Source organism: Salvia splendens, chromosome 4 (genome assembly GCF_004379255.2).
Source record: "Salvia splendens isolate huo1 chromosome 4, SspV2, whole genome shotgun sequence".
NCBI classification, from domain to species: domain Eukaryota; kingdom Viridiplantae; phylum Streptophyta; class Magnoliopsida; order Lamiales; family Lamiaceae; genus Salvia; species Salvia splendens.
The window spans coordinates 35,428,839-35,440,892 of record NC_056035.1 but is presented as its reverse complement, the minus strand read 5'-3'; the positions used below and the strand labels follow the sequence as shown (position 1 = coordinate 35,440,892).

Below are 12,054 nucleotides of genomic sequence, written 5' to 3'. Positions count from 1 at the left end.
GTATATTATATGGACTGGCGGCCTAATAGAAAATGGTGCACCACTTTTCTACCAACTTACATTAGCTTAAAGCCCAATAGTAGACGTTAGTTTTACACACAATAGCGTTCAATAATTTTACAAGTTAAAACACATTTTGCATGGTCATCCATCGATCTTCATCCACAACATATCATAAATCCCTTTTCTTTGACCGCGACAGTGCAATTTTTACACAGTTTTTTACGCCATACCAATGTCAGATACAGAGAAATAATAATCCACATAAAGCTCAGAATAATTAAAACATAGTCTTAAGTGGCATTTAACATACCTCAACGAAAAAATTCAAAGATTAAACTTAACAAAAAGTAATAATAGAAACGCAAAAAGTGACGAAAATATAATATCATAAAATACTATGCAGTCAAACTAAATGACACCATCGGCGATCCAGAATCAATTCTGGGAGACAAAATCGCATGACAAATACCAAAAGACTGAAATTATAAGACAGATAGTTTTAAGACCAACATTAAATAAGAGGTTCTTGAAAGAGATGATATAGGGAGTGAACGTAGTTCACTTGGCACCCTTCTTGGCTGCAGCCTTGGTCACCTTGGCTCCTGATGGGTCCTTCTTCTCCACGCTCTTGATCACACCAACAGCAACAGTCTGACGCATGTCCCTAACAGCAAACCTTCCAAGAGGCGGGTACTGCGAGAATGTCTCCACAACCATGGGCTTGGTCGGAATCATCTTAACCATACCGGCATCACCATTCTTCAAAAACTTAGGCTCCTTCTCAAGCTCCTTGCCAGAACGTCTGTCAATCTTGGTCAGGAGCTCAGAAAACTTCACAGCAATGTGTGAAGTGTGGCAATCGAGGACTGGAGCATAACCGTTTCCTATCTGACCAGGGTGGTTCATGATGATGACCTGGGAAGTGAAGTTTGCAGCCTCCTTGGCAGGGTCATCCTTGGAGTTTGATGCAACAAAACCACGCTTGAGATCCTTGACAGCAACGTTCTTGACGTTGAAGCCAACATTGTCACCTGGGAGAGCTTCCTGGAGAGCCTCGTGGTGCATCTCAACAGACTTGACCTCAGTGGTCAGCCCAGTTGGTCCGAAGGTGACCACCATACCAGGCTTGATGACACCAGTCTCAACTCTTCCGACTGGCACAGTTCCAATACCACCAATCTTGTAGACATCCTGAAGTGGGAGACGGAGAGGCTTGTCTGAGGGCCTCTTGGGCTCCTGGACAGCATCAAGAGCCTCTAGAAGAGTTGGGCCCTTGTACCAGTCAAGGTTGGTCGACCTCTCAATCATGTTGTCACCCTCAAATCCAGAGATAGGCACAAAGGGGATCTTCTCAGGGTTGTAACCAACCTTCTTCAGGTAGGAAGAGACTTCCTTAATGATTTCATCATACCTTGCCTTGGAGTATTTAGGAGTGGTAGCATCCATCTAAAAAAATAAACAACCAAAAAATTAGCCAACATTATAAGGCTAAGATGGAATAAGAACAAATATATTAAGGAGAAAATATTATAGAAATGTTGGAACTAAGAAAATAACAGTAAAGGTGGTCAATGCATAACAAGTTATCACAAAGAGGACAAAATAAGATACTAGGGTGTAATAAGACGATATTACCATTAAACAGTTGAAAACAACATATACACCAATAACCAAATTGTCTAATTTATAACTATAGATACATAGTTAACATTAACAGTACTAGAATCAGTATACAGTACATGAATAACAGACAACGCATATAATACTATCCAAACAAAAGGACTTACGGGATTTGAACCCGTAGCTTCCAGAATGAAGCAGGTGTGCTCTCACAAATTGAACTACAGTCCAAAATATTCACAGTGAGCTGTCTATAATGAAGGACCACTCCTTAATTCAATTTACCAAACATCCATCACAGAGGAAGGTAAATCGAGGGGCATCACATTCATATAGAAGCCAAACAATGACATATTAAGCATACAGTAAGCACATCAACAAATAATACTTAATGAATATATAGAACAAAAGAGATAATGCAGTGGTATACCTTGTTACAGCAACAGATCATTTGCTTCACACCAAGAGTAAAAGCAAGAAGAGCATGCTCACGGGTCTGTCCATCCTTGGAGATACCAGCCTCAAAACCACCAGTGGTGGAATCGATGATGAGTACAGCACAATCAGCCTGAGACGTCCCAGTAATCATGTTCTTGATGAAATCACGATGTCCAGGAGCATCAATGACGGTGCAGTAGTACTTGGTAGTCTCGAATTTCCAGAGGGCGATATCAATGGTGATACCACGTTCACGCTCAGCCTTGAGCTTGTCAAGAACCCACGCATACTTGAACGACCTCTTGTTCATCTCAGCAGCTTCCTTCTCAAACCTCTCAATGACACGCTTGTCAATACCACCAAGCTTGTAGATGAGATGTCCGGTGGTGGTTGACTTCCCAGAGTCGACATGGCCAATGACCACAATACTGATATGAATCTTTTCCTTACCCATATTACTAGATCTGCTACAAAATAATAAACAAACGGAGTTAAATGGGATATCATGAAGGTTATCAGATAACAAACGCTACTTTAACCAAAGAAATGAAAACACCAAATCACAGATCTAGGAAAATAAAAATGAAAACAATTATTAATTCATAAAACCCTAGTAAATAACTTTTCAAAATCCCAGATTAAAAAAACAATAGTGTAATTTGCTATCCAATTGCTTTCTCTACTAGCATAAGATAAGCCTTAAACAACTAGAAAATGGATACGAATACCGTACAAATTTACTAATGAGCATCGATACTAAAAAACGTTACAGAAAATGCAGCAGTTTTATTAGAAAGCTATATAGACTAAATGAAACGTGCTGACTGGTGGAAAAAGTTAAGCAGGGTCCAACAGACGAAAGTGCAAAATAATAACATATAAACGACATGCTGTGATAGATAATTAAAAGGATCGTATACATTTATTCAGATTGAATCAGAAACAATCCGATAGATCTCGAGATTCAATGGAAATTCTCCACAAACAAATCGTTTAGATAAATTAAATCGGCAGAAACACAAAACAAAACAAACAGATACACCAACAAACAAGAGCTGAAATTAAAAAGATGAAAGCAAATCTAACCTTCAAAAAGCAATCGAGATGTAGATGGGGGAGGAGGGGCGAAATGCAGAGTGAGGAGGAGAGTGGTGAGGAGTGCCCATATCTATATAAAAGGAGCTAGGGTTTAGGGAGAGATACTTTCATCGGATTGACTGTTATACCCCTGGGGGCTGTGAATATCTATATAAAAGTAACAATTCTTATATTCCATTGTTAAATAGGATTCACATTTTATTCCACCACGATTTTAAGAAATATTAAGAAAAATGGATTAAATAAAATTAGTTGAATATGTCTCACTTGTATATATTAATTTTAAATAATATATGAATGGAACGAGTTAGTGAAATGTTAGATCTTTTTACCATTTATAGTAAAAATGAACTGAAACTCCTACTCGCGGATGGACCAAAATAACGGGAATCCTATTCGCTTACTGAATGAGTAATTAAGGAATTATAAAATTATCAATAAATATTCTCACAAAAATTGATTTGCAACAATTCTCTTCTTTATAATAGTAATGTATTATTAGGTTTTTTATATGAAAATAATTATAGATCAAAACTAAATTTCAGTTGACTGAAATTAAAATTTTATCAATTAAAATACTGAATCACAGTATTTTAATTAGCCACTCGATTGTAATTGGCATAATAATTACTTCATCCGTTTCTCATTATTTTGTCATTGATTTTTCTTTTTGATATATCCCTAATATTTGTTTCTTTTATTTTTATTTCTTTTGATAATACATTTTACATTCCAAAGTATTTCACTTACATTTTATTAGAAAACAAATATAATAAAAGTAGGACTCATATTTTATTAACTTTTTCATCCATTTTTTTACATTCTTAATTAGTGGCTTCGTGTTTTTCTAAACTTTAATGTGTGTTGTTAGTAAAATCAAAAGACAGACAAAATTTAAAATGAACATAAAGAAACAAAAGAAGTCAAATAAAAATAAGTGATATGTGCAATTCGTGAAAAAAAAATTGAATGGATAAAGATGCCCTCATTAGATTTGTCCTCTCCAAGTATAATTGAAAAAGTGAAAAAAGTATTTTACATGTACATAGGTCAAAATCTAGGAATCACTTATAATAATTTTTTGGACTAGTTCACTCTATATTATAAGTATGATATAGCAAGATATACCACTCGTGATAAGAAACATGGGTCAGAGTCCAAATTAAGAACAAGCTAATGATTTTACAATATTGTTTAATAGATAAAATAGTTAGCAATAAGGAGTATGTCATATATAGAAGTAAAAGGATACATTTGCCCTTATTTGAAGTATGTCTATATTTTAATTAAATCAACTACCTTTGCATTCTTAGGTATTAATGATGTGCTAAAATTCGTCATTAGTGTCAATGTCCGCCTGAGTCGTAGTGTTACATTAATTAAAACTAGTATCACGCCCGTGCGATGCACAAATCATTTTAATTTCTTCATATTTATTTCATTATACGAAATAAAATTTGTGAAATGATAAACAAAAGAATATTCGACATATTCTTACTTTGGATTATACTTTTTCAATCACAATAACCCCACATGGCCACAAGAGTGCGTTTAAATGCTAACTTTTCTTTAAAATGTCAATACGATCACTTTAAAATTTCAACACTTTTTGTGTTGACATTTAAATATCAGACTTAAAATTAAAAAGCATTTTAATTCTGTGAAAATATGAATTAACCGTCGAGTTATAGCTGCAGGAGCTAGTTTACATTGCAATAATTTCAGATTGCACTGGTGAGACACTTCCTAGTCGGGCTTCATTTCATTGCAATATAGTGACCCTATACACTAAAAACCCAAACCTTGAAATCTAAATCATAAACCCTTAACTTTAAAATATATTCATCATGACCAACAAATGAGCCAAATATCAATAAAATTCTCCCTCCGCCCCAGTTAAGAAAAATTTAATATCAGACCAACTATAATTAAATTATTTATATTTTAGTATATATTCGATAACTCAATAATAACAAATTTATAAAATTGATATGCAATAAACAATCAATTAAAATATAATTAACTAACGATTCTGATAATATTAAAATAACAAAATTTCATAAAAAACGTAAAGAAAAAAATCGTGCTTTCAAATCCAAAAAAATTAAATAGGTATTTCACCTTATATCAAGATGCAGATACAAATGGTTCCTATAAATTACAAAACTTCCCCAAAAAAATACTCAAAATATTTGTAGATATCCCAAAAAATCATTGATTTTATAGTTTGTACATGTTATAATAATGCACTACATAATACATAATGAAAAGGTGGTTACAAAGTAAAGATGGATAGGATTACAAATTTTGGATTCATACAACCATTTCATCTTGGCTTTGGAAATACCCAGTCTCTAGAAATTGTAGATGCTCACCAACACTTTGAAATCCAAAGATGGATCTAACCTTCTCAACAACACCGTTATCCTCCATCCATGGTGGCAATTTACGCCTTCTACCCTGACATCCCCCGACCCGATCACCATACGTCAGATCTTCATTTCTTTCACCTCCATATCAGTTCATCACCATGCCTGCTAGCTTTCTCCGTCAAGCTCCTACTTGAATCGCATGTCGCAACCGTAGGCTCTCCAATCTCCCCCAACTCAATACCAAACCAACACAAGCTAAATTTATAGAAGATGGGTAGCTTTTTGCATTCTTCTAGTAATAAAAACGACATACATGGCTCATTACATTCTTACATTTAAACCGAAAAAAAATTGTGTTGAAATATAGAATGGATACTTCCCCTTTTATAACCTTCCTCCACAAAGATGAACATTCAATTTATCATCATTTTAATGGATAAAAAACTGTAAAGCATTTATTAGTATTTATTTAATTTATTACTAATAATATTGGACTCAAAGAGTCATGAGAAAAATGTTAAGCACTACCTATTCCATCAATATTTTCCTTGGAAACGGATCAAAAACTGTAAAGCATTTATTACTATTAATTTAATTCATAACCAATAATAAACGTCATGAGAAGAATGTTCTTTTACTAAGGGTGAGAATCCAAAGCTAAAATTTTCGTATATTTTTTTTATCTCACAAATTTAGCTCACATGCTAATGTTGGTCGATTTACCATTCATTTCTAATTTTACACAATACTGAACTCATTTAGATTAAACTATTGGAATGTTTACTATAACAAAACTACTCCTATAATGATTTTAATATAATATTTAAATAATTATAATGAATCATCATCTAGTGATACTTATTATTATATTATTAAATAAGATTCTTCACGTTAAATTAGTTGTGCCACCTGAATAGCTAAATCCTAAACCATCCTTTCTGCCTCAAACAATAATAATTATTGTAGTAACGTATGAAGTAACGCATAATATGATAACTAATAAAGAATATCTAAAACGATTATATAAATTTAAATTAATTGTAATGGCACCCAAAACTTATAAATATTTCAAATTATGCCCAAAACTCCTCTTTTATATATGTATAGATTGTGGAGTTTATTATTCTTCATCAAGAATGTGATAGGATCTCAAAGTATACTGAACAACCCATAAATTAATCACTTTGAACTCATATTAACATAGAGCACACCCACAACCCCAACACTGATGAAGAATATATAGCATAAACAACATAATTGTAGAGAAGTAGAGGCTCCAATGATCTAATCTGAATCATCACTGTCTCAATAACATACACAGACAAAGAGGCTCGGATCTAAAATTTTAATATGATTGCTGTTAAACTTTGAGATACAAACTTGCTGGGCGAAAATTACATGGAAATAACAAGGAGAAAATTACGCGGAAACAACTAAAAAATTACACGGAAAAACTTGTGGAAAGCGGTAAGCCGAGTCGAGGAGTCCTCTTTCAGCAAGACGAGATACGCCCCGGTAATGCTCTCGGTTGGGCATGTCGTCCCCAACGATAAAACAACTTTGTCTCTGAAGTAGCAGCATGTTAAGGGTGTTTCCCTTAACAAGCACCGGCGGCGAGTTCGCTCGGCGGTGGAGATAAATTTCCGGCGTCCAACAGGCTCGGCGGACGATTGCAGAGTTTCTGTGCGCGAGAGTCGCTCCCGTCGGGCAGATAACTCGGCGATTGATAGAATACTCCGGCGTCCAATTAAGATCGGCGGAGGGAATCCAAAATTAGGATTGGAAAACACACGTTATCTTTGGGGGAGAAAATATTTCATTAATTGATTGAATGAATAAAAAAGATAACAGTCTATCCTATTTATAATGCTACTGATTTAATGAACAAGAAAACAAAGATATAGAAAAAGATATGCTAAATCCCTATAATATCTAAACTAAATAATAATAATAGAGGTTCGTATCAACTCCCCCACGGTTAAAATCCACCTTGTCCTCAAGGTGGGAACCACGAAGCAAAAAGGAGAGTTGAAAGCAGAAGCTTCGGCGAGGCAACTCCTCCTGGATCAAACACACACCGAACAGATGAACATCTCCCTTCTTCACTTCCATAAAAAATCAACAAAGGAGACCCAACTATGTCGGAAAAATTCCTTGCCAAATCGAAAAGCTTGTCCATGCCTCCCAGAATACCCAGGCACGGCATGTCATTACTCGGAGGGATCAACCTTGCATCTTTGTCGAGCGATGTTGATCGATGATTCATACTTGGAACATCACCGACATTCAAATCCACATAGACACAAGCAATTACGGGCAAATCGGTATAAGCACCATCTCCTTTCTTGCCCCAACAATTTCCAACAACATTTTTGGATGACACTTGAACAACATTGAGTGAGGCGATTATCTTCTCCACTTCACCAATAGAACCATCCTCCTCTTTATCTTCTAGCAATGTCTCCTCCTTTTCACCAATCTTCTCATCATATACCCCAACGAGCACTTGCGGTGGCTCACTATCGTTCTTGACAATCCCTTTGTTCTTGAGGAACTCTCCAGGGGACTCGTTGTTTTGAACATCAAGAGGAGCGCCATCATTGTGAACATCGGTAATGTCATGGGGAACATCATCACTGAATACTATCGTGGGAGTATGATCAGTTTTCTCTTCGGCTAAATTCTCATATTGAATGTTCTCCTCAAACTCATCCCCATCATTCGCATAACAGAGAATGCGTTGTTTACACACATGTCCCATCACCCATTTCTCGGGACAGTGCCAGCAGAGACCCAACCTGGACCGTTCTGACTTCTCCGCCTGGGAGACTCGTATTAGCGGCAGGCGTGGCTGCTCCGGAGTTTGACTGGTCACACGTGCGGGCTGACTGTAATGGTCCCGCGTTGGCTTTTCGATGGAGTAGCGGGGCTGGTGGGAGGCGGGCTGGACTCGCGCTCTCACCTCCTCCCGAGGGCGAGGTCGGTCCCATCACGTCTCCGAGCATCGGGGACGGTCCACGGTCAGGTAGCCGTGGTTCTGCTATTGCGCCGGTGGGTCCCAGCACGTTGGACGGTGCCACTGCGTTGCGGTTGTCGGGTAGCGATCAAACCCTAATTGGGTCTGATGATCTCCGCGATCAGATAGGTGGCCACCCCTCTCGATGTAGCCACCGCGGTGTCGGGGCCAAGCGTCTTGCGCGCGATCGCGGTACCCGATGGGCTGGTATCTCGGCCGTGGGCGACGATGAGGTGGATCCAAGTGGTGTGAGACGTAGGGTGATTCTGGATCAGGCCACGACGGCGGACGGAGTACTTTCACCCGGCTGCTCGGAGGGTCCCAACTGGTTACACGATGAGATTGGGCCGGCTGGTAGGGATGGAATGGCTGTATGGCCTGAGGGAAGTCGTATTGACGACGGATATAGCTGGCCTAGTCGTATGACATGTTGACGGACTGAGGCGTGGCTGTGGTGGTTGATGATCGTTTGACTTCGACGCGGCATGCGGGAATCCTTCCCGTCGGGCGTTGCAGAAGTAGTGTTGTCCTGCGGCTAGAGCTCGGCGGACAGGCGGGACTCGACAACCAAAGCAGTTGCTGTGCGCGGAACGTTTTCCGTCGAGCAGCTGTGTAGCTTTGGTTCGAGATGGTGGGAGGGTGAGATCACGATGAAAGCACCAGTTGTTAAGGGTGTTTCCCTTAACAAGCACCGGCGGCGAGTTCGCTCGGCGGTGGAGATAAATTTCCGGCGACCAACAGGCTCGGCAGACGATTGCAGAGTTTCTGTGCGCGAGAGTCGCTCCCGTCGGGCAGATAACTCGGCGATTGATAGAATACTCCGGCGTCCAATTAAGATCGGCGGAGGGAATCCAAAATTAGGATTGGAAAACACACGTTATCTTTGGGGGAGAAAATATTTCATTAATTGATTGAATGAATAAAAAAGATAACAGTCTATCCTATTTATATGCTACTGACTTAATGAACAAGAAAACAAAGATATAGAAAAAGATATGCTAAATCCATATAATATCTAAACTAAATAATAATAATAGAGGTTCGTATCACAGCACCGCTAGCAGCAGAGCTCCGGCGAACGGGAGTAAGGCGGGGGCAGAGCTTCGACGGGAAGATTATGCAGAGAGTGGGAGAGCCTGTATGCAAGAATGCTTGCGTTTGTGTGTGTAGAATGCAATAGATGCATGCCTATTTATAGGCTAAGTCCACCCGCAAGGGTTGGGAGCTGAAGAGACACGATGCATCTGGACACACTACACGACAGGATACACCATCGACTGTCGGGGTCCATCGGGGACCTTTTGTTTCCCGTTATGCATCGGGGTCCAGCGGGGAACTTGTCTCTCGTTATGCGTCGGGGCCCATCGGGAATAGCTTGGAGTTTGAGGTGGTCTAAAAAGAACAAGCGGGGCTTAAACCACGCTCAACGACCAGCTCCAAAGAACAGCACAAAGACCACCCAAAGACCAATTGTCAAGGCACATGGCGCTCGGCGCACGGGTCACAGGTTAGGCGGCGGCGGGCGTGTGCACGCGTGTGGGCTCTGTCACCCATCTTATTCCACGATAATTATTACATATAATAATTCATCTTATTAAATATTTCATCAAAGAAGTTTATCATCCCCGATGTGGGATAATTAACACTCAGTTAATTAATCCCTTAGTTTTTCTCGTAACTCATTTCTAGTTTTATTGTGACCAACTTTAATATATTATTTCTCACTCATCGGGAATCGGATTTGAGAAAATGAATATACTACGGTCATCTACTCAGAACGTAGATCGACGCTATTGCATTTAATTTCACAAAATTAAATATCTTGTAACATTTATTATTAGTCAAAGTCATTTGACCAAGCACGATTCCAACAATCCCCCACATGAGTGGAAATTGCCAAATGCATATGTATGCAGACACAAGCTCAACCCTCAAGAGGTATGTAAGCATAAGGATAGATAGTTTTTGGCTTTGAACCATCCATAGTCAACACTATCAGATACACAAGCGGACTAGTAACTATTCCTCCACGGCGTGCACCGAGACAATGATGTTAACACTTAAACACCTCAACCTCATCCGTTCTCACGTTTTGTGTCCATTTCAGGCCTTGGACACCACTTTGGATTCATAAGTGTATTGTTTGAAGCGACCCCACTTCACACTTACATAGGTGATTCCTCGTTAAGTATCTTGTCATACTTGGTCTCCTTGAGAACTTCATCTCAACGAGATCTTTTAGTTATCATTAAAAGTCATAGACTTAACCTCACCACTAGGCAAGTTTTTTCAACATTCTATTACTCTCTAGGGAATAGATAAAGATGAGTGTTCACACGAATTCTTATAGCTTAGTTTTCCCATTGAACCAAGTTCTTGGGATCTCCAGTCATCATGGTTGGGTTTGTGGATTTCAAATCCATTCCCTCTAGCAATTTATTCATTTGATCACGATTTAACCCTTTGGTTAGCGGATCCGCTAGGTTATCCAATGACTTCACGTAGTCAATTGTAATCACTCATGTTGTGATCAAATGTCTCACGGTATTATGTCATCGACGAATGTGTCGAGACTTACCATTGTATAAGCCATTGTTTGCCCTCCCAATAGCGGCTTAGCTATCACAGTGAAATAAAACTGGAGGCACGAGCTTTGACCAACATGGAATATCTTCAAGGAAGTTTTTAAGCCATTCGGCTTCTTTGGCAGCTTTATCTAAAGCTATGAATTCCGATTCCATGGTGGATCGGGCTATGCATGTCTGTTTCGTGGATTTCCAAGAGACAGCACCACCCCCAATCGTAAAGACATATCCACTTGTTGAAAGTGAGTCTTTGTTATCGGATATCCAGTTTGCATCGCAGTACCCTTCAAGTACCAGGGAGTATCTCGAAAAGTGTAGCCCATGATTTTGAGTATACTTGAGATACCTCAAAACTCTTACAAGAGCTTTCCAATGCTCTTTGCTTGGATTGCTCGTATAATGGCTTAACTTGTTCACGACGCAATTAGTAAGATACATAATGCATCCAATGACCCGTGCATAATCTTCTTGTGCAACGGGCACACCCCTGTTCTTGCTCAAGTGAACATTGAGCTCTATAGGCGTCTCAGCTGCGATGTCATCATAGGCGTTGAATCTCTAATACTTTCTCAACATAATGAGATTGTGTTAAGGTGATTCCTTCGGATGTTCTTAGAATTTTCATTCCATAAATTACATCGGCTAGACTCATATCCTTCATGTCGAAGTTTCTCTTTAACATGACTTTCGTGTCGTTAATCACTTGGGTGTTACTACCCATGATTAATATATCATCAACGTAGAGACACACAATAACGTATCAATTATCAGTGTTCTTAATGTAGACACATTTGTCACATTCGTTGATTTTAAATCCATTTGATTACATCACGTTATCAAATTTCAAGTGCCACTGCAATGGCGCTTGTTTCAATCCATAAAGAGATTTAACCAGTTTGCATACATTTTTCTCTTGTCCAGG

At 38.7% G+C, this 12,054-nt stretch overlaps 1 protein-coding gene across 2 annotated transcripts; it reads right to left on the bottom strand.

Annotated features, from left to right (window-relative positions):
* Nucleotides 1-372: 372 nt before the first annotated feature.
* LOC121799673 (elongation factor 1-alpha) lies at nucleotides 373-3,260 on the bottom strand. 2 transcript variants are annotated; one of them, XM_042199112.1, is made up of 3 exons: nucleotides 3,148-3,260; nucleotides 2,054-2,525; nucleotides 373-1,449 (listed from the first exon to the last, which is right to left on the bottom strand). In XM_042199112.1, the coding sequence occupies exons 2-3, from the start codon at nucleotides 2,513-2,515 to the stop codon at nucleotides 562-564; spliced, it is 1,350 nt and encodes a 449-aa protein (XP_042055046.1). In that variant the 5' UTR covers nucleotides 2,516-2,525; nucleotides 3,148-3,260; the 3' UTR covers nucleotides 373-561. The 2 variants fall into 2 exon arrangements, with proteins under 2 accessions (XP_042055046.1, XP_042055044.1); XM_042199110.1 differs by lacking the exon at nucleotides 3,148-3,260 and having other exon boundaries at nucleotides 2,054-2,528.
* Between the last annotated feature and the right edge of the window lie 8,794 nt (nucleotides 3,261-12,054).

What these genes read in the sequence shown, in the direction of transcription:
- LOC121799673 (XM_042199112.1), bottom strand. Translation starts at nt 2,515, where the DNA reads ATGGGTAAGGAAAAGATTCATATCAGTATTGTGGTCATTGGCCATGTC. An exon ending in TGATCTGTTGCTGTAACAAG is followed by an intron (nt 1,450 to 2,053) that starts GTATACCACTGC and finishes TTATTTTTTTAG; the next exon opens with ATGGATGCTACCACTCCTAA.